Source organism: Hypanus sabinus, chromosome X2, assembly GCF_030144855.1.
Source record: "Hypanus sabinus isolate sHypSab1 chromosome X2, sHypSab1.hap1, whole genome shotgun sequence".
Lineage (NCBI taxonomy): Eukaryota > Metazoa > Chordata > Chondrichthyes > Myliobatiformes > Dasyatidae > Hypanus > Hypanus sabinus.
In genome coordinates, this window is record NC_082739.1 from 1,789,752 (window position 1) to 1,816,827 (window position 27,076).

The 27,076-nt window shown below is 43.5% G+C and overlaps 1 protein-coding gene across 3 annotated transcripts in view; it reads right to left on the reverse strand.

The window, feature by feature from the left end:
• The window catches only part of sidt2 (SID1 transmembrane family, member 2), a 121,040-nt gene extending 102,283 nt beyond the window's left edge, over positions 1 to 18,757 (reverse strand). For all 3 annotated transcript variants that reach the window (XM_059956789.1, XM_059956791.1, XM_059956788.1), the window contains exon 1: positions 18,080 to 18,757. In XM_059956789.1, the coding sequence (XP_059812772.1) occupies positions 18,080 to 18,334 (255 nt within the window). In that variant the 5' untranslated portion in view covers positions 18,335 to 18,757. The remainder of the gene's footprint in view (positions 1 to 18,079) is intronic.
• Positions 18,758 to 27,076: the final 8,319 nt, after the last annotated feature.

The window sequence follows — 27,076 nt, forward strand, 5'->3', positions numbered from 1 at the left end:
TTATTTCAAAAACGGTAGAAGATGCAGGTCTACTTGTCCTGCTCCTTCTTATTCAATTATCCCCTGTGCCAAAACTCAACAACGACCAGCACAAGGACAGAACAGTGACAGCGCGCCAGTATGCGGAGCGTGTTATTTGATCTGGAGCACATTTTTTATTTTGAGAACGTACGTGCACCTGCGCACTACTCATGTCCATCACTTAACAGGAATGACATGTAACATGTAAGGCTTATTGAAAAAAATATTTTCAAATGCATTTTTTACATAACACAACGAAGGAACTTATTTTTAATTTCAGTGGGAACAGTGTTGTTGGTCTCCCTTTTTAGCCAGCGCATCAAAGTCTGGATTGAGTTTTGTTGTGGCGATTCTCAGGATGGATCTGAGGAGTTGGTCAGTTAACTTGGATCTGTGGCTGGCTTTGCTGATGTTCATGACGCTGAACGCCTGTTCACACAAATAGGTCGAGCCGAACAAAGAGTAAAGCGCAAATGTGGAGTAATAGGCTGCACCTCAACAAAGGTCAATGTATATAGAGTGCGTCATCTATTGGGAAAACGCCAGAATTGCGGGGAAAAAACATTAACAAGGTTTATTAATATAATTTCATCAAGTTCTGCGGGCCGGATTAAAAAGCTTAACGGGCCGCATATGGCCCCCGGGCCGTAGTTTGCCCATGCCTGGTCTAGAGTTTACAGAGAATGGTGTGAAAAACAAAAAAAACATTAAGTGGCAGTTTTATTTAGAGATACAACATGCTAACAGGTTCTTGCAGCCCAACGAGCCCGTGCTGCCCAATTACACACACCCATGTGATTAATTAACCTCCTAAATTGCACGTCTTTGGAATAAGGGAGGAAACACGAACACTCAAAGGAAATCCACACAGTCACAGGGAGAATGTACAGAATTGAACCTGGGTCACTGGTCCTGCAACAGCATTACCCTAACCACTACACGACTGTTATCCTCCATTAAAGTGACCCTTGAAGTTTGAGGTCAAGATTAAAATGATTTTAAGCAGAAATCCAAATGCAATGATAGAAATCCTAGCCTCAAAGTTCTGGAAAGGCCACTTCTGCAGAAAAAATAAATAAACCTTTGGAATGAGCGTCTTCCACACCCTGCTGAAAAAACAATTAACTCTCCCTGTTGCCATAATAAAAAAGCACGAGAGACCAAGCGCCTGTAGGCACTACTTGACCTGCTGAGCACTACCAGCACTTTCAGATATCCAGTATCTGTAGGTTTCTGATTTTCACCCGTGATCCAGAATCCCATGAACTCTCCCTGGGCAGCAGGACTATGAATGTGCTTACATGTACCACAAGAGGTAATGGAAATGCAGAATCACACACACAAAATGCTGGAGGAGCTCAGCAGGTCAGGCAGCATCTATGGAGAGGAATCAATAGTTGATATTTTAGGCCAAGATCCTTTCTCAGGACTGGAAAGGAAGGGGGAAGATGCTAGAAGGAGGTAGGGGGAGGGGAAGGAGAACTAGCCAATTTGCACTCCTTGTGCATATGATAATAAACTTGACTTTGATTCGTGTCACAAAATCAATAGACTGGAATACAAGTCCAGCAACGCAACATTTGTGTATTGTTAAACTCTCTTCATTGTTCAATATATTAAAGTGCTTGGTTTAAATAATCCCAACCCACATTTCCAGTTTGACATGTTAATGTACAAAGTTAAAATGCAAATAAGTAGTAAGTACCTTTTCTTTAGTCAAATGGAATTGCAAATACGCAACTTTTCAAATGGCTGAGAAACATATCAAATTATGATTGAATAAACTTTTCAATAAACAAGTTTTCTTCCCAAACAAGCCACTGGGTCAGATAGCCTAGAGGTCAGAAGACTGATGACTGTGCGGGACCAGTGCTGGGACTGGAGAGAAAGGGGCTTCTTGGTGTTAATGTTATTGGTGTTGTGTTGGTCCGCTGAATGCTGTGGACATGTTATGCTGTTGCTGGAATGAGTGGTGATGCTTGTGGGCTGTCCGCAGCACATTCTTGGGTGTGTTAATTGTTAACGCAGACAACACATTTCACTGACTGTTTCGACTACGCGCAATAAATAAACCTGAATCTGAACACAAGATTTGACCAGAAGGCCGGATCTAGTGTATGACCTTGCAGTGTCAGGGTGTATGCAATGCTGCAGTTTTGGAAAGTAGAAAATATTACCAATTAAATTAATCATTTAGCAATTCCAATCCTTGATAAAAGAAACAAGTGGCTGTTATAGAACAAATAACTTTGAAATCACACTTAAAAATGGATTCATTAGAAAAGGACTAAAGGATTACTGGATTGTTACAAAAAAAAATCAAGTTTTGTTGATATCTTTCTGCTAACCTGACCTCTGACCCAGCACACTCTATGGTTGCTTTAAGTGCCTTTTGAAACAGGTACGGTAGACAATGAGAGGGATGGATAATAAAGATAATAAGATATAGGAGCAGAATTAGGCCATTCGGCCCATCAAGTCTGCTCCATCATTCAATCATGGCTGATTTGTTATTCCTCTCACCCACATTCTCCTGCCTTCTCCCCGTAACCTTTAATGTCCTGACTAATCAAACATCCACTTTAAATATACCCAATAACTTGGCCTTCATAGTTCTCTGTGGCAATGATTTCCACTGATTCACCACCCTCTGGCTAAAGAAATTCCTCATCATCCCTGTTTTAAAGGGACATCCTTCTATTCTGAGGCGGTGTTCTCTGGTCCTAGACTTCCCACCACAGGAAACATCCTCTCCACATCCACTCTATCCAGACCTTTTTGTTTTTTTGCTGCCTTGATGTACTTCTACATGGAATGATTGGTCTAGAAAATAGAACATAGAAATCTACAACACATTACAGGCCCTTTGGCCCACAACGTTCTGACTTTCTGTCTGGATGGCAGGCAAAACAAATGCTTTTCACTGTAGCTTGCTACAATAACCCAACACCACCTCAAGCTCAGCAGGATGAGGAGGTTGACTACACTGGGCTCAGACTGGTGTCCGACTGTCTGTGCAAGTGAGCCAGCCATCACACTACACTTTGCTCGATGTTACAACTAGAAGATATAGGAGTCGAATCAGGACATCCAGCCCGTCACATCTGCTGAGCCATTCACTCAATGCTGTTTTTGTCCTCTTCCCAACCTTATTCTTCTGCCTCTGCCCCATAACCCTTAACCCCTTACCAATCTGGAACCGATCAATCTCGACCGTACATACACCCAAAAACTTTTGGGGCAATGAATTCCCCAGACTCACCACCCACTGGCTGAAGTAACTCCCACCAGCTGGAAACATGCAAGCAGAGAAAATAGGAACAGCCATTCAGCCCTTGCCAACCTGTTGCTCCACTCAATTCAATCCTTTATTTAGTTATTTTTATGTTAATTATTTAGAGATAGAGCACGGTAACAGGCCCTTCCGCCCAATGAGCCCACTCCACCCGAGTGACCAATTAACCTACTAACCCGTACATCTCTGGAATGTGGGCGGAAACCTGAGCATCCGGGGGAACCCACTCAGTCACAGGGAGAACACACAAACTCCTTACAGAGAGTAGTGGAACTAAACGCGGGTCGCTGGTGCTGTGTTAGTATTACGCTAACCACTATGCTACAGTGCCGCCCATTCTCTCCCAAATCCCAAGCTGCTCACCCTCCACAAACTCTTGTAAAGATAAAATTCCACAGGATCGTCACCATCTCCATTACTCTAATCTTAACCCTCAATATACAGTACACGTGCAGCATCACAGTGATACACCCTTCAGAAAAATTCATCCATGCAGCCCAATCTGCCTAAGCAAGCTTAGTCCCATTTGCCTGCATTTAACCCATCTCCCTCAAAACTGCCCGATTCATGTCCAAATGTCTTTTAAATGTGATAGATACTTTATCGATCCTAAAGGAAATTACAGTGACACAGTAGCATTGCAGGTGCACAGACATAAACATACAAATATTAGAAGAGAAGTAAGAAAAGGAATAGACTTGGAAGTCATCCAGGACTACAAATGCCTGGGAACTCCCCGGACAATAAACTGGACTGAACTAAAAATACAGTGGCTCTGTACAAGACGGGACAGAGCCGACTGTACTTCCTGGGGAGGCACTGGTCATAAACGTCTGACTCAGTGGTGGCTAGCATTCCAGTCTACGCTGAGGCAGCAGGGTGAGAGCAGCTGATGCCAAGAAGATGGATAAGCTCGTCAGGAAGGCTGGTTCTGTTCTGGGGGTGGAACCGGATTCCCTGGTGGTGTGACTGAGAGAAGGTAGCTGCAGAAGCTACGGAGCATTATGGACAATCCCTCTCACCCCCTCCATGACATCCTAGACCAGGGGTCAGCAACCTTTACCACTGAAAGAGCCATTTGGACCCGTTTCCCACAGAAAAGAAAACACTGGGAGCCGCAAAACCCGTTTGACTTTTAAAATGAAATAACACTGCATACAACGTTTTTTTTTGCCTTTATGCTATGTATAAACAAATTATAATGTGTTGCATTTATGAAATTGATGAACTCCTGCAGAGAAAACGAAATTACATTTCTGCATGCAACAAAAACATTTTGAACTCCGAAAAAAAGACGTTGGGTTGAAGGTTACTTTTAAGTAAAATACTCAATGTCTATTTGAGTTCTTCTTGTATTTATGAAAAACGCTGAACTTAAATTTTCCGCCAGCAGCAAACCAAAAATAACGTCAGCCAGCTGTCAACCTGAAAAATAAAAGGACTATTTCACTGAACAATGAAAAAATATGAATATTCCTAAAATAATAGGCAATTAAAATATGTATCATACTTGGTTAATGGGATTTCTGCTCCTGGACCTCAGCGCACAGCGTCTGCACATCAGGGCTGTATGACGTCACCTTCATCTTTACACAGGATCGCAAGCTGTCATCTGTGAGGCGTGCGCGATGTTTGTTTTTAATAAAGTTCATGTTGGAGAACACCTGCTCACATACATAAATCGACAGGACTCCAAGCGCATACTTTTTAATGTTTACATAAATGTCGGGGATAGCATTCCATGTTTCGAACACAAGTTTGTCCAGTTTAAGGAGGTTTTCAATATCACTCCATTTCTGATTCTGAGCAAGAACGGCCTTCTGACGGGCAACATCTTCAAGGTCTGCTGTCAAGCGTCTAAACTTGGACACCCATATGTCTTTGTCGGCTATTTCGGCCAGTTCCATCTCAAGATCAGGTTTACTCACACCTGCCAATGCAGTCGTATTCAGTAGAGATGAATCGATGCTTGGGGGAGTGACCGGGAAGGATAATGTGTTTTTTTCCTCTCTGAACTCACAGAAGCGTTTCCCAAACGATGTTTGCATTGCGATGATTGCAGAATGTAAATACTCCGAACTTATCATGTCGTGACCTTGTTTGAACTCTCTCAAATTGGGGAAGTGAGACAAAGTGCCTTTCTGTCAATCTCTGGCAAGCACTGTCAACTTGCGCTCGAATGCCGAAACTCCTCCAACATGTGTAGGGCTGTACGTCCTTTCCCCTGAAGAGCTGTGTTCAGCGTGTTCAGGTGCTCTGTCATGTCTACCATGAAGTGTAGCTTTTCCAGCCCTTTGCTGCCCAGGAAAGTGTTCACTTCTTCCAGACACGCGACAAAGCGTTTCAGCACCTCCCCTCTGGACAGCCACCAGACTTTGTTGTGCAGCAGGAGATCAGAATATGCGCTTTCCAGCTCGTCCAGTAACAAACGGAATTGACGGTGATTTAAACTTTTTGCCATTATTTTATTGACAATCTGAATGACAACATCCATTACTTCTGTGCATTCCGGAGGAAATGTTTGAGCGCACAGTGCCTCTTGATGCAAGATGCAGTGAAAAATCAGCAGCTTTCTGTCCAGCGACTTCTGCAGTAAAACCACAATTCCCTTGTGCGTTCCCGTCATATTCGGTGCCCCATCAGTAGCTACTGACACCAGGTGGGTAGTCTTTATTCCTTTGGCTCTTAAACAATTCAAGACAGCCTCACAGATGTCCTCCCCCCGTGTTTGGTCTTTTAGAGGTATCAACTCAATCAGTTCTTCCTGTGGCCCGGCAGAGTTTACATACCGGCAGAACAACGCTATTTGTTCAATATCACCTTTGTCTTTAGACTCGTCACAGGCAATCGAGTAGGCCACAGCTGAATTGTTGTCTTTAATTTGCTGTCTTGTGATGTCTTCTGCCATTTTTATGGTTCTGTCTTTGACAGTCTTTGCAGAGAGGGGCATATCCCTGATTTTCTGCACAATTTCACTCTTGTTTTTAAAGACCGTGAATAGATGTTCTGAAATCTTAATGAAAGATTCTTTTATATATTCACCATCTGTAAACTGCTTCCCATGCCTGACTATTTCCTGAGCGGCAATATAACTAGCGTATGTCGTTGGTTTTCCGGACTTCATCCATTGCTTGAAATGATTTTTGCTCAGATCAACCTTCCGCATCAGTTCCGAAACGGCTTTTTTTCTCTCATCTCCATCCGGATATTTTTGAGCAAAGGCTGCGTGTTTATTCTAGAAATGCTTTGCAACATTTGACTTTTTGTTGTTTGCTAGTTTCTCATTGCATATTAAGCATACCGGTAAACCAGTCTCGTCAACAGTGAAAGCAAATGAATCTGTCCACGTATCATTAAACTTTCTGTTTTCTTCAGTCACTTTTCTTTTTTTAGAATTCTCCATAGTTGGCCTACCTTGGATCGAAAAATTAAAGAAATCGCGCACTGGCGGGTGTCAGGAATTGGCAGTGGTGACGTATATTAATAGTGATATAAACACGTTGTAGCGGTGTGCTCACGCAGTCAGTAAACTGCAGTCGAATAACTTTATTCGAACTAAACAGCCTTGCTTTTAAGCCTCCCTCAACCTGACCCCCATGGGCGCGGATGCTGCAAAAGACCAATTATTTCCCAAAGCAACAGGGAGCCGCAGCACAGAGGTAAAAGAGCCGCATGTGGCTCCGGAGCCGCGGGTTGCCGACCCCCGTCCTAGACAAACAGAGGAGCACCTTTAGTAACAAACTGATTCCACTGAACACCACAGGAGATCCTTCTCCCTGTGGCTATAACACTCTACAACTCCTCTTCCTTGAGTATGTAGGCACAGTATATGGTTTCATTGCACATTGGTATTTTGAACTATTACTTTTTAATGCACATTTTGCATTCTTTTTTCATACCTCAATGCTTACATTTTGTATTTTAAAGTATACATTTCTGACTGAGCAACCTTGCAACAATAATTTCCTTTGGGATAAATTCAGTTTTATTTCATCTTAAAAAATATGCAATCTCAAACAGTCTAACAGAAGGGGGCCATCACTTCCCCGGCTATAGGTTGACTCATTATATAGCCTAATGGCCGAGAGTAAAAATGACCTCCTATAGCGCTCTTTGGAGCAGCACAGTTGTCTTTCTCTATTACTAAAACTCTAAAGCCATCGATTCCATCATCCAAATCACTGAGATATAATGTAAAAATAATCGGTCTCAACACAAACCCTTGTGGAACACCACTAGTCACCGGCAGCCAATCAGAAAAGCTCCCCCCCCTTATTCTTACTCTTTACCTCCTGTCAATCAGCCACTGTTTTATCCATGTCAGTATCTTTCCTGTAATTTCATGGGCTCCTAGTCTGTTAAGCAGTCTCAAGTGTGGCACCTTGTCAAAGGCCTGAAAATCCAAGTATACAACATCAGGCGATTCTCCTTTGTCTATCCTGCTTGTTAATTCTTCAAAGAATTTGAACAGATTTGTCAGGCAAGATTTTCCTTGAGGAAACCATTCTGACTTTGGCCTATTTTATCATGTGCCTCCATATACCGTGAGACTTCATCCTTAATAACCAACTCCAACATCTTCCCAACCACTGAGGTCAGACTAACTAGCCTATAGTTTCCTTTCTTCTACCCCTCTCCCTTCTTGAAGAGTGGAGTGACATTTACAATTTTCCAGTCTTCCAAAACCATTCCAGAATCTAGTGATTCTTTAAAGATCATTACTAATGCCTCCATGATCTCTTCAGCCACCTCCTTCAGAACCCTGGGGTGTACACCATTTGGTTTAGGTGACACATCTACCTTCAGACCTTTCAGTTTCCCAAAAACCATCTCTCTAGTAACGGTAACTTCACACACTTCATGACTCCTGACACCTGGAACTTCCACCATACTGCTAGTGTATTCAACAGTGAAGACTGATGCAAAATACTTATTCAATTCATCTGCCATTTCCTTGTCCCCCATACTAACTCTCCAGCATTGTTTTCCAGCGGTCTGATATCCACTCTTGCCTCTCTTTTACATTTTATGTATCTGAAGAAACTTTTGGTATCCTCTTTAATATTATTGGCTAGCTTATGTTCCTATTCCACCTTTACCTTCTTAATTATGTTTTTGATTGCCCTCTGTTGGTTTTTAAAAGCTTCCCAATCCTCTAACTTCCCAGTAATTTTTGCTCTATTATATGCCCTCTCTTTGGGTTTTATGGTGGTTTTGACTTCTCTTGTCAGCCACAGTTGTGTCATCTTTCCTTCAGAATACTTCTACTTTTGGGATGTATATATCCTGTGCCTGTCAAATTGCTTCCAGAAATTCCAGCCATTGCTGCTCTGCTGTCATCCCTGCCCGTGTTCTTTTCTAATTAATTTTGGCCAACTCCTCTCTCATGCCTCTGTGATTCCCTTTACTCCACTGTAGTACTGATACATCTGACTTTAGCCTCTCCTTCTCAAATTTCAGGGTGAATTTGATCGTATTATGATCACTTGCCCCTAAGGGTTCTTTTACCTTAAGCTCTCTAATCACTTCCAGTTCATTACACAACACCCAATCCAGAACAGCTGATCCCCTAGTAGTCTCAATCATGAGCTGCTCTAAAAAGCCATTTCGTGGGCACTCCAGAAATTCTTCCTCTTTTAATCCCACACCAATCTGATTTTCTCAATCTACCCACATTTTGAACTCCCCCATGACTATTGTAACATTGCCCTTTTGGCATGTATTTTCTATCTCCCATTGTAATTTGTAGACCACATCCTTATTGCTGTTTGGAGGTCTGTGTACAACTCCCATTAGGGTCTTTTCACCCTTGCAGTTCCTTAGCCCTATCCACAATGATTCAAAACCTTCTGACCCTATGTCACCTCTTTCTAATGATTTGATTTCAATTTTTACCAACAGAGCAATGCTGCCCCCTCTGCCTTCCTGCCTGTCCTTTCAATACAATGTATATCCTTGGACATCAGCTCCCATCTATAATCTTTCAGCCATGACTCAGTGATGCCTACAACATTATACCTGCCAATCTGCAACTGTGCTGCAAGTTCCGTATACTGCGCGCATTCAGATACAACACCTTCAGTCCTGTGTTCACTCTTTCATCTGCCTTTTACTTTGCAACTCATCCCGTTGACTACAATTTTGCCCTATCAACAGCTTCTCCTTACTACACATTGCCTCTGTTTGTAAACCAGCTACCTCATCTTTAGTACTATCATCCACCTTTCCTAAGATACTTCCTACATTAAAATATTCACAGCTCAGGACACTAGTCACACCATGCTCAAACTTGTGATTCCCGACTTTGTATAAGGTCTTACCAACAGCTGCCTCCCCAACCTCTCCATTAATTGTCCTGGCACTCTGGTTCCCATCCCCCTGCAACTCTAGGCTAAACCCCACCGTGTAGCATTAACAAACCTTCCCGCAAGAATCTGGCAAAGGGGCAACAATTTAATCAATGGGATTTGCAAAGGATCTCTCATTATGAGAGTGGGCCAAAGCAGAAAGCGGAGCAGGAGGAAACCCAGAGGGAATAGGCAGGTGAGAAATAGTAAAAGGACAGAGCTTGGAATAGAGGATGATGGGGGGAAGGGAGGGGGTAAGGGGAAAGATTTGTTCACTGGAAGGAGAAATCAAATTTCATGCTATCAGATTGGAGGCTACCCAGACAGAATATAAGCAAGTCCTCCACTCTGACCTTTTACTTCTTCTCACCTGCCTATCACTTCTCCCTGGGTCCCCTCCTCCTTCCCTTTCTCCTATGGTCCACTCTCCTCTCCTATCAGATTCATTCCTCTCCAGCCTTTGACCTTTCCCAGTCACCTGGCTTCACCTATCTCCTTCTAGCTACCCTCCTTCCCCTCCACTCACTTTTTTATTCCGGCATCTCCCTTCCTTCTCAGTCCTGAAGGAGGATCTCAGCTCAAAATGTTGGCTGTTAGTTCATTTCCATTGATATTGCCTGACCTGCTGAGTTCCTCCAGCGTTTTGTGCGAGTTGCTCTGGATTTCCAGACTTTGTGTTCAGAATAGTAAGTTAGTGCCTGAAGACTGGACCCCAAGGTAACATTTCCATCCTAGGACAGTTCTGATTCCAGGATCAACATGTAAAGGTGAGCAGGAGACAAAAGACTGCAAATTCTGGAATCTGGAGCAACAAACTAGCAGCTCAAGGAATATTTTGAAATATTAACAATTCCTTTCCTCCAAGATGCTACATGATCTGCTGAGTTCTTCTAGGAGATTGAGATAGAAAATAATGGCTGACAGCCCAGATCACTCAAATTAGTTCTCCCCATCCCTCGACTCCCTCCATCCTCGTGTGTGCATCAGGCCGTCGGTGCTTAAATGGGTGGGTGGACAGGGTTGGCGAGATGATGGCAAAGTGACACAGCAGCTAGTACTGCTGTCTCACAGCTCCAGGGAACCGGCCTCATTCTGTGGCTTCAAGTGGAGTTTGCACCTCTCTCCGTGATTACCTGGGTTTTGTCTGGATGTTCCAGCTTCCTCCCACGGTCACGGAAAAATGAAAAACGATGGGCAACTGGGAGAAGGAATATGTGGCAGGTGTACAGGAAATAGGGCAGGGGGACTGGATTTGGTGTGCACTCGATGAGCTGAATAGCTTCCTTCTGTGTTGTTATAAACCTAAGGTAATAGTGCATGACCTGACCATGATGCCAATCCAAACCAAAGCACATGGGAGGTTTAAGGTGGGGAGGGGAAAGAATTAAAGGGGTGCTGAGGGTAGGGTTTTCCACACAGAGGGTGGTGGATATCTAGAATGAGCTGCAAGAGGAGCTGTAGAGGCAGGTAAACAATATTTAAAATACACTTGGACAAGTAAATGGACAAGTTTAAAAGGATGTGGGTCTAACACAGAAAGAGGACCATCTCAGGAAGGCTCCATGGTCAACATGGACTAATTGGGCCAAATAGCCTGTTGACATGCTACATTACTGATTCTGTAAAAGTACAAGAATATTCATTCTGAAGCTAACCTTCTCCACTGCATAACATACAGACATATGTACCTGCCTCTACCAACACTCCTGGCAAGGTGTTGCATGCACCCACCACTCTGGGTAGAAAACCTACAGTGCCTCTGAAATCATCCCCATGCTCTCCTTCAATCATCTCGTACACCTCTATCAAGTCACCCCTCATCGTCCTTCATCCCAAACAGAAAAGTCCCAGCTTGCTCAACCTTTCCTAATAAGACATGTTCTCTAATCGAGAGAGAAAAGGTAAAACGTCGAAGGGGTAAAAGGCCTGTTTCTGTGCTGTAACGTTCTATGGTTCGATGGTTCTATGTTTGCGGATGCATCCAGAAGCATCTCGAACCCTGGCACCTGGGAGGCAAAATACTATCCGTGTTACTTTTTCGTGCCCACAGAAAGCCTATCTGTCCCCCAACTATAGAATCCCCTATTACTGCTGCCATCCTCTTCAGTTCCCTATCCTTCTGAGCCTCAGGGCCAGAGGCATGGTCACTTTTGCTTTCCCCAGGTAAGCTGTCCCCCCCACAGTACTCAAATTGGAGTACTTACTGTTGGGGGGGGGCACCCACAGGGGCACTCTCCACTATCTGACGTTCTCCCCTCCCTCTCCTGACAGTCACCCATTTACCTGTCTCCTGTAGCCTTGGGGTGACTTCCTCCCTGTAGCCTCCTCACTCTCCCTAACAAGCCGAGGGTCATCGAGCTGCAGCTCCAGTTCCCTAACATGGTTTCTAAAGAGCTGCATGTACCTGGTGCAGATGTGGCCATTGTGTAGGCTGGAAGTCTCGTGGAAATCCCACAACTGACAGCCAGAACAGAACCCTGGTTCTACAGACATACCCCCCATTCCCTGTAGAGTTGAATAAGAAATATGGAATAAACTTACCTGACCTCCGCCTGTTCTCACCAAAGCCACGCTGAGCCAAAGCCTAACTACTCGGACTCAAGACTACTCCGGTGACAACCACTCCTTTGATGACCACTCCACTAGGCGGTACCTCTCTTTTATAAAGAGTGGGTTTTTAAAAAGCTCTTTGTCAGACCTGCATGGGAACACTCCCGTGCACAGTATGTCAATCAACGACTCCTGTTGAAAAACTTGCTGCTTTATCAAGCTCTTTGGCGGACCTGCATGGGAAATCCCAACATTGTATTTCCCAACACTGTATTCCATCTGCCACTTTTTTGCCCATTCTTCCAATTTGTCAGTTCTGATACAATTGCTTTGCTTCCTCAGCACTACCTACCCCTCCACCTACCTTTGTATCATCTGCAAACTTTGCCACAAAGCCACCAATTCCATTTTCCAAATTATTAACAAACAATGTGAAAAGTAGTGCTCCCAGTACTGACCCCTGAAGAACACCACTAGTCACTGGCAGCCAACCAGAAAAAGACCCCTTTATTCCCACTCGTTACCTACAACCTGTCAGCCATTCCTCTATTCATGCCAGTATCTTTCTTGTATCACCATAGGAGTTTAATCTTGTTAAGCAGCCTCATGTATGGCACCTTATCAAATGCCTTCTGAAAATACAAGTAAATGACATCTACGGTCTCTTCTTTGCCCACCCTGCTTGTCACTACCTCAAAGAACTTTAACTGATTTGTCGGGCAAGATTGGTTACATAAAACCATGCTGTCTTTGACATATTTTATCATTAGTCTCCAAGTACCCCAAACCCTCATCCTTAATAAAGGAATCCAACACTTTCCCAACCACTGAGGTTAGGTTAACTGGCCTATAATTTTCCTTCTTTTTCCTTCCTCCCTTCTTAAAGAGTGGAGTGACATTTCCAATCTTCCAGTCCTAAGGGACCATGCCATAATCAAGTGATTCTTGAAAGATCATCACCAATGCATCCATTATCTCTTTGGCAACCGCTCTTAGGTCTCTGGGATATAGTCCATCTGGTCCAAGTGATATCCACCTTAAGAACTTTCAGTTTGCCTAGAACTTTTTCCTTTGTAATAGCAATGGCTCTCACTCCAGCTCACTGGTACTCGCACACGTCTGGCACACGGGTAGTGTCTTCCACAGTGAAGATAGATGTAAAGTACTTATTGAGTTCATCCGCCATTTCTTTGTCCTCCATTACTACCTCACCAGCATCAGTTTCCAGTGGCCCAACATCAACTCCCACCTTCCTTTTACTCTTTATATAACTGAAAAACTTCTAGTATCCTACTTTATATTATTGGCTAGTTTGCCCCTATATTTCATCTTTTCCCTTATGGCTTTTTTAGTTGCCTTTTGTTGGATTTTAAAAGCTTCCCAATCATCCAAATTCCCACTCACTTTTGCTACATTATATGCCTTATCCTTGGAATTTATGCAGTCTTCAACTTCCCTTGTCAGTTATGGTTGCTTACCCCTGCCATTTGAAAACTACCTCTGAGGAACATATCTATCCTGAACTTTGTGAACTTCTGCCACCTCTGCTCTTTCATCACCCCCGCCAGTATCCCTCTCCAATCCACCTCAGCAAGCTCCTCTCTCATGCCTCTGTAATTCTCTTTATTCCATTGCAATACTGATACATGACAATGCTTCTCCCTCTCAAATTGCAGTATGAATTCAATCATATGATCACTGACTCCTAAAGGTTCCTTTACATTAAGCTCCCTAATAAAATCTGGATTATTGCACAACACCCAATATAAGATGGCATTTCCCCGAGTAGGATCAAGTTGCTCTAGAATGCCATCTCGTAGGCGTCAAACAAATTCCCTCTCTTGTGATCTGACACCAACCTGATTTTCCCAGTCCCCTTGCATATTAAAGGCCCCCGTTACAATTGTGACATTACCCTTATTACATGACCTTTCTAGTTCCCTTTGCAATCTCAACCCTACACCATGGCTACTATTTGGAGGTTTACATGTTTCCCATAATGTTTTTTTTATCCTTGCAGTTTCTTAACTCCACCCACAAACATTCAACATTCTCTAAACATGTTATCTCTTTCTAAAGATGTCATTCCATCTCTTACCAACAAAGCTGCACCACAGTCCATGATTTCTTGCCTATCCTTTCGATACAAAGTATATCCTTTGATGTTATGCTCCCAACTATGACGTTCTGTCAACTACAACTCAGTGATGCCTACAATGTCACACCAACCAATCTCTAATTGCACCACTTTCGTCCAGCTTATTCCGAATGCTACGCACATTTAAATACAACACCTTCAGTCCTGCATTCTTCACCCTTTCAAATTTTGCCTCTGTGGTACAATTTAACTCTTTGCTCTGTCTGCATTTATATAGACCCAGTCATTGGCTTGTCCTTCCTCACTGTCATGTGGCACAGGCAGCAATCAAGAGATTACTACCCTTGAGGTCCCGCTTCTCAGCTTCTTTACCAACTCCTTGTATTCTGTTTCAAGACTTCCTCCGTTTTTCTATCTATGTTGTTGGTACCAATATGCATCATTACTTCTGGCTGCTCACCCTCCCTTTTCAGGATATCATGGATGCAATCAGAAACATCACAGACCCAGGCACCCGGGAGGCAAACTACCATCCATGTTTCTTCATCACGTACACAGAATCGCCTATCTGTCCCACTAACTATAGAGTCCCCTATTACTGCTGTCATCTTCTTCAGTTCCTTACCCTCAGACTAGAGGGGCATCCTTTTAGAATAGATATAAGGAGGAATTTCTTTAGCCCGAGAGTGGTGAATCTGTGGAATTCCTTGCCACAGGCAGCTGTGGAGGTCAAGAATTTATGTATATTTAAGGGAGGGGTTGATAGATTCTTGAATGGCCTACTCCTGCACCTATTTTCTATGTTTCCTTTTTCAGCCACAATTGCCTAGCCTTGCCATTTGATAACTACTTCTGTGGGACATATCTCATATCTATCCTGAACCTTGTGAATAATTCCCAGAAATTTCAGCCACCTCTGCTCTGCTGTAATCCCTGCCAGTATCCTCCTCCAATCTACCTGGGCAAGCTCCTCTCTCATGCCTCTCTAATTCCCCTTATTCCATTGCGATACTGCTGCATGTGAGTTATGCTTCTCGTTTTGAAACTGCAGTAAGAATTTAATCATGATGATGATCACTGCCTCTAAGGGATTCCTTTATGTAAAGCTGACTGATAAGATCTGGGTTATTACACAACACCCCATCTAAGATAGCCTTTCCCCAAGTAGACTCAAGCACAAGCTGCTCTAAAAAGCTGATCATAGGCATTCAACAAATTCCCTCCCTTGTGATTTTCCCAATCTTCCTGCTTATTGAAGTCCCCCATTACAATTGTGACATTACCCTTATTACATGCTCTTTCCAGCTCCCTTTGCAGTCTCAGCCCCACATCTTGGCTGCTGTTTAGAGGCCCATATATGATTCCCATAATGGTTTTTTACCCTTGCAGTTTCTTAACTCCACCCACAAAGATTCAACATTCTCTGACCCTATGCCACCTCTTTCTAAAGACGTAATTCCATCTCTTACCAACAGAGCCACACCACCACCTTCCTGCCTGTCCTTTCATTATAAAGTATATCCTTTGATATTAAACTCCCAACCAAGGCCTTCTTTCAGCCATGTCTCAGTGATGCCCACAATGTCATTCCGACCAAACTCTAAACGTGTCACGAGTTCATCCACCTTATTCCAAATGCTATTCACAGCACCTTCAGTCCTGCATTCTTCGCCCTTTTGAATTTTGCCTCTCTGATACAATTTAACTCTTTGCTCTGCCTGCATTTATATATACCCAGTCATTGACTTGTCCTTCCTTACATCCATGTTACACCCATCATCTACTGGCTCATCCTCAGGTCTATCATTCTGGCTCCCATCCCCCTGCCATATTAGTTTAAACTACTCCCAATAGCTCAATCAAACCTGCCCACAATGATATTGGTCCCCCTTGGATTCAAGTGCAACCCGTTCAATTTGTACAGATCACACCTGCCCCAGAAGAGGTCCCAACGATCCAGAAATCTGAATCCCTGCCCCCTACTCCAATTCTTCAGCCACACATTTATCTGCCGCCTCACTCTATTCCTACTCTCACTGTCGCGTGGCACAGGCAGCAATCCTGAGATTACTACCCTTGTGGTCCTGCTTCTCAACCTCCTTCCTAACTCCCTGTATTCTGTTTTCAGGACCTCCTCCCTTTTTCTACCTGCGTCGTTGGTACCAATATGTACCACAACTTCTGGCTGTTCACCCTCCCTTCTCAGGATATTGTGGACACATTCAGAAACTTTGCGGACCCTGGCACCTGGGAGGCAAACTACCATCTGTGTTTCTTTTTCAAGTCCCCAGAATCACCTATCTATCCTCCTAATAATAGAGTCCCCTATTACTGTTGCCTTCCTCTTCAGTTCCCTACCATTCTGAGACACATGGCCAGAGGCATGGCCACTGTTGCTTCCCCCAGGTAAAACGTAACCCCCCCCCCAACAGCACTCAAAATGGATACTTAATATTGAGGTAGATGACCTCAGGGGCACTCTTCACTATCTGATGTTCTCCCTTCCCTCTCCTGACAGTCACCTGTAGCCTTGGGGTGACTACCTCCCTGTAGCTCCTGTCTGTCACCTCCTCACTCTCCCTAACAAGCTGAAGGTCATCGAGATGCAGCTCCAGTTCCCTAATACGGTCTCTAAGGAGCTCCATCTCAATGCACCTGGAACAAATGAGGCCATCAGGGAGGCTGGGAGTCTTCTTGAAATCCCTGGCTCTGCAGAATACCCCCTATACTCTCAAGAGTTATATCCAAAATAAGGCTTCTCTCTGTAACCTTTGACACCCTTACAAATCAAGAACCTTTAAATCTCTGCTTTAAACATACCCAAAGACTTAGTCTCCACAGCAATCTGTGGTAATGAATTCCATAGATTTACCACCCTCTGGCTAAAGAAATGCTTCATCTCTCTAGTCTGAAGCTGTACACTCTAGTCCTAGACTCCCCCACTATAGGAAAGATCCTTTCCACATCCTCTCTAAGCCTTTCAACATTCGATGGGTTTCAGTGGGAAAATGAAACCATTCTTCATCCTTCTAAACTTCAACAAGTACAGGCCCAGAGCCATCAAACCCCGAGAATGGAGTGGAAGGGGAAAATAAATCAGCCATGATTTACTGGCGGAGCAGACTCAAGGGACCGAATGGTCTAATTCTGCTCCTATGTCTTATAGTGTTTATTTAAATAGCGTTTTCCCAACAACTGGAGATTAATTTGCGCTTTAGAAATGATGGGAAGGCTCTCGTGTGGTTGCTGGGAAATTTTACCAGAATGGTTTCAGTTGTGTGGAAGCAGTTCTCTACATCAGAGGCTTAAATTAAATGACTAATCAAAACCGTTTCAATTGTTTATAAACATAAAACACGGATTTAAAAAAAAACTTTGTGCAAGGGCGGTGGAAGCTTCTATCCTCGTTTTTAACAAGAAATTAGAATATTAATGAACAGGGACTACTGGAAGTACAATGCAGAGGACTAGGTTGTTTCCCTACTCTGTATGTTTTCACCAGTACCCACCAAAAATCAACTGCGTGCAGCGGTTGTAGGGAAGTGTTGCAAGGCTTTGCCGCTGACTTGGGTCCGATCCTACCGGATCTGGGCTGACACTGACCGGCTGCAACGATCGGCCAACCCGCACCTTCCGGGCCGCCGCCGCTACTGTCACGATATAGAACCGGTCCACGTCTTGTGATTTCAGCACAGGAAGGTTGGGGGAGGGCTGCAAAACTTCAGACAGATGGAAATAGTAACTACAAGTTAAACAACATACAAATACCTTGTCCCGAGAAACCGTGTGATTGAAAGCGAATATGTTTTGGACGCTGTTATTGACGACCACGAGATAGACTTTGTCGAAAGCACCGTTCACTTGGATAATTTCTTGGCCTAGAACTCCCTTTCCAACATCCGAAGGCACGAAGGAGCCCAGCAGAAATACATTCATTAAAAAAGTCCACCCTAACCGGCAACGTGTTTGGCTCCAGAGCTGTCGCATAATGCTGCCTTGCAATGCCGAATTATCCACCGGCATTGCGCAAGCAGCGGCGCTGAAGTAATCCCTCTCTCCGCCCGGCAGCTTCCCTAGCCTTCTGGGCTGTGAGGAGCCATGTCCTCAACCATTAGCGGCCCCACAAACAACGAGGCAAAATATTGCCAGCGACTAAAAACGGAGTCATAGAAAACTGCTACAGCCACTGGAGAATGTATCGTTTTAGCCTGGACCAATCATGTTCAGACTCCGGTCAGAGACAATGGTCCTTGCGTTCTAACCAGGAAGTCAATGAAACCAGTCAATTTCAGACCCGTTCCTTGTTAAATACAGCCTGTCTCTTATCTCCTGCTCTCCTGTGAGGTTCTCGGTTCTCCAGCCCTCTCCCTCCGGCTAAATGTTGAGGTCACACGTCGGATCTCCGGGCTGCAGCAACAAGCGGCCCCCCGTGTAAACAAATGCTGACTGAGCTGGGTTGACGTCATCCGCCAGCTCCGTTCCAACCATCAGTAAGAGCGGCCTATTATTTTTCCCCTGGGCTTAATTCCTTTACAGCGGGACAAAGATTTGCAAAATTTTAATGCATTAAAAAACAATTTCCTTGGCTTAAACGCTAGAGATTGTGCAGATGCTGGAAATCCAGAACAACACACACAAAATGCTGGATAAACTCAGCAGGTCAGACAGCATCTATGGAAAAGAACCATCGACATTTCGGGCTAAGACCCTTCATCAGAACTCCTTGGCTTAGCGTGTCAACTCTGTCTCGGTTCAAATAGTAGTGTGCAGAAAATGTTGTCTGGAGTCATTTGCACAAAAAAACTATGCTGGCAATCTGAGAGGGTGCTGTATTATCAGACATTAAATGGAAGCCCTGCCCCACATTCCCACGTGGATGGAAAAACACCATTTTGTACAACAGAGGAATGTCCAATGTAAGAAGAAGCAGTTACGTTCCTAGCAGCCTTGCACAATGATCATATGGTTTCACTACACAGAAACAGGTCCTTCAGCCTAGCGGGTCCATGACAACCATGAATGGTAAACCCATTCTAATCAGTGGAATTCTTGGCCACAGGCGGCTGTAGGGGCCAAGTCTTTATGTATATTTATGGCAGAGGTTGATAGATTTTTGATTGGTCAGAGCATGAAGGGATATGGGGAGAAGGTCAGGAGTTTGGGGCTGAGAGGAAAATTGGATCAGCCATGATGAAGTGGCAAAGCAGACTTGATGGGCCAAATGGCCTAATTCTGATCCTTTATTTTGTGGTCTTTATTAGTTGAGACACTGATTGAAGAGTCTGGGAGTGATTTTGCAGTGTTTATAAAACTAGTTATAGACCATATCTGGAGTATTGGATTCATTTCTGGTTGTCCTTTTATAGGAAGGGTGTGGAGGCTTTGGAGAGGATGCAAAAACAGGTTCACCAAAATGTTGCCCAGATTAGCTATAAGGAAATTCTGGACAAACTTTTGTTGTTTTTTCTAGAGTGATGAAGGCTAAGGGAAGACTCCATAGAAGTTCATAAGATTATGAGAGGCATAGATAGTTTACTCAGCTGGTATCTTCTTTTCAGGATCAAAATGTCTAATACTAGAGGGCATGCATTTAAGGTAAAAGGGGGTAAGTTCAAAGGAGATGTGCTTTGCAGGTTTTTAAACACAGAGACTGGTGGATACAAGGAATGCTCCGCAAGGGGTGCTATTGGAGATAAGTATGAGAGATGTTTAAAGGGTTCTGAATGTGCGGAGAATGGAGGGATATAGAAATAATATGTTTACTTAGGTGTTTAATTGGCTAGGCGTGGGCCAATGGGCCTGTTCCTCTGCTGTTTTAAGATGCCTTAAACCAAGCTAGTCCGAATTTGCTCCCATTTTGCCCACATCCATCTAATCCTATCCTATTGTATCTGCCTCAATCACTTCCTCTGGCAGCTCATTCCATACACGTACCACCTTATATAAAATAGTTGACCCTCAAGTTCCTATTAAATCTTTCACCTTAAACCCATGCCCTTTGGTTTTTGATTTCTCTACACTGGTGGGAGGGGCACGGGGATGGGAATCTGAGTGTATTCATCTCATTGACACACAGGCCAAGGAACTGATGTCAGGAGAGGGAAACCAGGGGCCCATGAGCCAATAATCAGAGGTGGAGAGGGTCAGTAACTTTAAATTCCTGGGTGTCACTATCTCAGGGGACCTATCCTGGACCCATTATATAAATATTATCGTGAATAAAGCACAACAGCGTCTCTACTTTCTCAGGAGTCTGCAGAGATTCGGCATGTCATTGAAAACCTTGGCAAACCTCTTTAGATGTGAGGTGGAAAGTGTGCTGACTGGCTGCATTACGGCCTGGTACGGGAACACCAATGCCTTTGAGTGGAAAATACTATGAAAGGTAAAAGGATTAGACCCAGTACATCACGGGTAAAACCCTCCCAACCATTGAGAACATCTACATGAAACGTTGCCGTAGAAAAGCAGCATCCATCATCGAAGATCCTCACCACCCAGGCCATGCTCTTTACTCGCTGCTGCCATCAGGTAGAAGGTAGTCGTGCCTCAGGACTCACACCACCAGGTTCAAGAGCAGTTACTACCCCTCAACCATTAGGCTCTTGAACAAAGGGAGATAAATGCACTCATTGTATTTCTGGTGTTCCCGCAACCGATGGTCTCACTTTAAGGATTCTCTATCTTGTTATTTCCTGCTTTTTACTTATTGCTATTTATTTATATCTTAATTTGCAGTTTGTTGTCCATTGATCCTGTTTACAGCTTCTGTTCAATAGATTTGCTAAGTATGCCCACATAAAAAGAATCTCAGGGTTGTATGTGGTGACATGTATGTACTCAGATAATAAATTTTACTTAGAACTTTGTTCTCCCTATGAAATGAGTGGGTTTCCTCTGGGTGCTCCAGTTTCCTCTCATGGTTCAAAGACGTACTTGTTGTTAAGTTAATTGATCATTGTAAATTGTCCTGTGATTTAGGCTAGGGTTTAAATCGGGGGTTGTTGGTGGCAATGTGTCTCAAAGGGCTGGAAGGACCTATTCCACACTGTATCTCTGAATAATTTTATTATTAAAGTATTATTATTATCATTATTTAATTTATTAACCCTAACCATAACCTTAATATATCAGAGTCATAAAACATCACAGCACAGAAACAGGCCCTTTGGCCTAACTAGTTCATGCCGAACCATTTAAACTGCCTACTCCCGTCGACCTGCATCTGAACCAAAGCCCTCCATACCCCTACCATCCATGTACCATGTACCTATCCCAGGGGTCAGCAACCTTTACCACTGAAAGAGCCACTTGGACCCGTTTCCCACAGAAAAGAAAACACTGGGAGCCGCAAAACCCGTTTGACTTTTAAAATGAAATAACACTGCATACAACGTTTTTTTTGCCTTTATGCTATGTATAAACAAACTATAATGTGTTGCATTTATGAAATTGATGAACTCCTGCAGAGAAAATGAAATTACATTTCTGCATGCAACAAAAACATTTTGAACTCCGAAAAAAAGACGTTGGGTTGAAGGTTACTTTTAAGTAAAATACTCAATGTCTATTTGAGTTCTTCTTGTATTTATGAAAAACACTGAACTTAAATTTTCCGCCAGCAGCAAACCAAAAATAACGTCAGCCAGCTGTCAACCTGAAAAATAAAAGGACTATTTCACTGAACAATGAAAAAATATGAATATTCCTAAAATAATAGGCAATTAAAATATGTATCATACTTGGTTAATGGGATTTCTGCTCCTGGACCTCAGCGCACAGCGTCTGCACATCAGGGCTGTATGACGTCACCTTCATCTTTACACAGGATCGCAAGCTGTCATCTGTGAGGCGTGCGCGATGTTTGTTTTTAATAAAGTTCATGTTGGAGAACACCTGCTCACATACATAAATCGACAGGACTCCAAGCGCATACTTTTTAATGTTTACATAAATGTCGGGGATAGCATTCCATGTTTCGAACACAAGTTTGTCCGGTTTAGGGAGGTTTTCAATATCACTCCATTTCTGATTCTGAGCAAGAACGGCCTTCTGACGGGCAACATCTTCAAGGCCTGCTGTCAAGCGTCTAAACTTGGACACCCATATGTCTTTGTCGGCTATTTTGGCCAGTTCCATCTCAAGATCAGGTTTACTCACACCTGCCAATGCAGTCGTATTCAGTAGAGATGAATCGATGCTTGGGGGAGTGACCGGGAAGGATAATGTGTTTTTTTCCTCTCTGAACTCACAGAAGCGTTTCCCAAACGATATTTGCATTGCAATGATTGCAGAATGTAAATACTCCGAACTTATCATGTCGTGACCTTGTTTGAACTCTCTCAAATTGGGGAAGTGAGACAAAGTGCCTTTCTGTCAATCTCTGGCAAGCACTGTCAACTTGCGCTCGAATGCCAAAACTCCTCCAACATGTGTAGGGCTGTACGTCCTTTCCCCTGAAGAGCTGTGGTCAGCGTGTTCAGGTGCGCTGTCATGTCTACCATGAAGTGTAGCTTTTCCAGCCCTTTGCTGCCCAGGAAAGTTTTCACTTCTTCCAGACACGCGACAAAGCGTTTCAGCACCTCCCCTCTGGACAGTCACCGGACTTTGTTGTGCAGCAGGAGATCAGAATATGCGCTTTCCAGCTCGTCCAGTAACAAACGGAATTGACGGTGATTTAAACTTTTTGCCATTATTTTATTGACAATCTGAATGACAACATCCATTACTTCTGTGCATTCTGGAGGAAATGTTTGAGCGCACAGTGCCTCTTGGTGCAAGATGCAGTGAAAAATCAGCAGCTTTCTGTCCAGCGACTTCTGCAGTAAAGCCACAATTCCCTTGTGCGTTCCCGTCATATTCGGTGCCCCATCAGTAGCTACTGACACCAGGTGGGTGGTCTTTATTCCTTTGGCTCTTAAACAATTCAAGACAGCCTCACAGATGTCCTCCCCCCGTGTTTGGTCTTTTAGAGGTATCAACTCAATCAGTTCTTCCTGTGGCCCGGCAGAGTTTACATACCGGCAGAACAACGCTATTTGTTCAATATCACCTTTGTCTTTAGACTCGTCACAGGCAATCGAGTAGGCCACAGCTGAATTGATGTCTTTAATTTGCTGTCTTGTGATGTCTTCTGCCATTTTTATGGTTCTGTCTTTGACAGTCTTTGCAGAGAGGGGCATATCCCTGATTTTCTGCACAATTTCACTCTTGTTTTTAAAGTCCGTGAATAGATGTTCTGAAATCTTAATGAAAGATTCTGTTATATATTCACCATCTGTAAACTGCTTCCCATGCCTGACTATTTCCTGAGCGGCAATATAACTAGCGTATGTCGTTGGTTTTCCGGACTTCATCCATTGCTTGAAATGATTTTTGCTCAGATCAACCTTCCGCATCAGTTCTGAAACGGCTTTTTTACTCTCATCTCCATCCGGATATTTTTGAGCAAAGGCTGCGTGTTTATTCTAGAAATGCTTTGCAACATTTGACTTTTTGTTGTTTGCTAGTTTCTCATTGCATATTAAGCATACCGGTAAACCAGTCTCGTCAACAGTGAAAGCAAATGAATCTGTCCACGTATCATTAAACGTTCTGTTTTCTTTAGTCACTTTTCTTTTTTTAGAATTCTCCATAGTTGGCTTACCTTGGATCGAAAAATTAAAGAAATCGCGCACTGACGGGTGTCAGGTATTGGCAGTGGTGACGTATATTAATAGCGATAAAAACACGTTGTAGCGGTGTGCTCACGCAGTCAGTAAACTGCAGTCGAATAACTTTATTCGAACTAAACAGCCTTGCTTTTAAGCCTCCCTCAACCTGGCCCCCATGGGCGCGGATGCTGCAAAAGACCAATTATTTCCCAAAGCAACAGGGAGCCGCAGTACAGAGGTAAAAGAGCCGCATGTGGCTCTGGAGCCGCGGGTTGCCGACCCCCGACCTATCCAAACTTCCCTTCAAGGTTGAAATCAAGCTTGCATGCACCACTTGTGCTGGCAGCTAATTCCACCCTCTCACAACCCTCTGAGTGAAGAAATTTCCCCTCATGTTCCCCTTAAACTCCTCACCTTTCACCGTTAATTCATGACCTCTGGTTGTAGTCCCACCCAACTACAGTGGATAAAGAGCAAACACGAGGAAATCTGCAGATGCTGGAAATTCAAACAACAACACACAAAATGCTGGTAGAACACAGCAGGCCAGGCAGCATCATCCTGACAAAGGGTCTCGGCCCGAAACGTCGACAGCGCTTCTCCCTATCAATGCTGCCTGGCCTGCTGTGTTCCTCCAGCATTTTTTTTGTGTCACAGTGGATAAAGCCTGCTTGCAGTTACCCTATCTATACCTCTCATCTATAGCTCTATCAAATCTCATCTCAATCTTCTTTGTTCCAAGAAATGAAGTCCTAACCTATTCAATCTTTCTACATAGTTCAGATCCACCAATCCCACCAACATCCTTGTAAGTTTGTCAGTACTCTTTCAACCCTGTTTACATTTTTCCTGTAGGTAGGTGACCAAAACTGCATACAGTACCCCAAATTAGGCCTCACCAATGTCTTATACAACAGCAACATAACATCCCATCTTCTGTACTCAGTACATTGATTTATGAGGGTCATTGTGCCAAAAGCTTTCTTTATGGACCCCATCTACCTCTGATGCCATTTTCAACAAATTATGTACCCGTATTCCCAGATCCCTTTGTTCTGCCACGTGCCTCAGTGCCCGACCGTTCACTGTGTAAGACCCACCCTGATTGGTCCTACTGAAGTGCAATACCTCGCACTTGTCTGCATTCAATTCTCTCTGCCATTTTTCAGCCCATTTTTCCAGATCCTGCTGAAAGCTCTGATAGTCACCATATACTACTCTGAGTTTCATTTTCTTGCAGCATTCACAGTAAATACAAAGAAACACAATAGAATCAAAGATGGAAAAACAACCAAATATGCAAAAGACAACAAATTATGCAATTCCAAGAAGAAAAACAAAATAATAAATAAATAGGCAGGCAGGCAATAAATAAATAAATAAATAAATGGCCAGATGGGTACCTAGATACATAAATAAATAAATATCAAGAGCACGAGTTGTAGAGTCATTGAAAGTGAGTCTGTAAGTTGTGGAAGCAATTCAGAGTGAGGTGAGTGAAGTTATCCACACTGGTTCAGGAGCCTGATGGTTGAAGGGTAGTAGCTGTTTATGAACATGGTGGTTCTGTGAGAACAGAATGGTGTTGCGGCTCAGTCAGTTCTAAACTAAGACCGATGGGCACGGCTGTTAAGCATGAAGTGTTTAATTGGAATTCAGGTACTATACAAAAATCAAACTGCAAAGCAGAACAGCAAAAATATCTACTTCTTTGTCTGTTTTCTAAAATTATTCCAGGAGAGGGGAGAGGGAGAGTGGGGTACAAACCCACCTGTTATGCTACATTTCAGATCCCTCTTTATCTAGAAGTCACTTTATTAGATAAACCCATACATCTGCTCGATAATGCAAATATCTAATTAGCCAACCATGTGACAGCAATTCAATGCATAAAAGCATGCAGAAATGGTCAAGAGGTTCAGTTGTTGTTCAAACCAAACGTCAGAATGGAGAAGAAATGTGATCTGAGGGATTTGACCATGGAATGATTGTTGGTACCAGATGGGGTTCTGTGAGTAACTCAGGAACTGTTATCTTCTGGGATTTTCTTGCACAACGGTCCCTAGAGTTTACAGAGAATGGTGTAAAAAAAACAAAAAAAAGAAAAAAATCCAGTGAGTGACAGTTCTGTGGGTGAGAACACCTTGTTAATGAGAGAGGTCAGAGGAGAATGGCCAGACTGGTTCAAGCTAACAGTAACTCAAATAACCACACGTTACAACAGTAGTGTACAACGTGCACAACATGTCTAACCTTGAAGTGGATGGGCTACCACAGGAGAAGACCACACCAGGTCCCACTCCTGTACCTAACAAAGAGCCCACTGAGTGTACATCTCAGTTTAACCAATATTCCCTTCCCAATCACATACTTGTGCAACCTCTCCCATCAATACCTCAATACCACCAATACCGATTGTGGTCGGAAGTGCCCATGGAGGACACCTCAGAGGAAGCACGGGTGTAGATCAGGATTACAAGGTGTTCAAGGAAATAAGTTCTAAACTCCCAATACTGAAGAGGAAGAGATAGAAAAAAAGGATCAGCCATGATGGAGTGGCAGAGCAGACTCGATGGGCCGGATAGCCTAATTCTGCTCCTATGTCTTATGGTCTTATCTCCTCCTTGATGGTAGCAATGAGAAGAGGGCATGACATGGGAGATGGGGGCCCTCAGTGATGGACAATGCTTTTTTGAGGCATTGCCTATTGAAGGTGTCCTTGATGCTGGTGAGGCTAGTGTCCATGACGAAGCTCGCTGAGTTTACAACTTTCTACAACTTTTTCTGATTCTGTGCAGTAGCCCCTCCTTTCCAGATTGTGATGCAATCAGTTAGAATGCTCTCCACAGTATATTTGTAGAAATTTGCGAGTGTCTTTGGTGCAATGTCAAGTCTCCTCAAACACCTAATGAAATACAGGCACTGATATGCCTTCTTTGTAATTGTATCACTGTGTTGGGTCCAGAACAGATTTTCAGAGATGTTGACACCCAGGAATTTGAAACTGCTCACCCCTTCCACTTCTGATCCCCCGATGAGGACTGCTGATATTTCCCTTGACTCCCCTTTTCTGAAGTCCACAAACGATTCCTTGTTCTTACTGACATTGTTG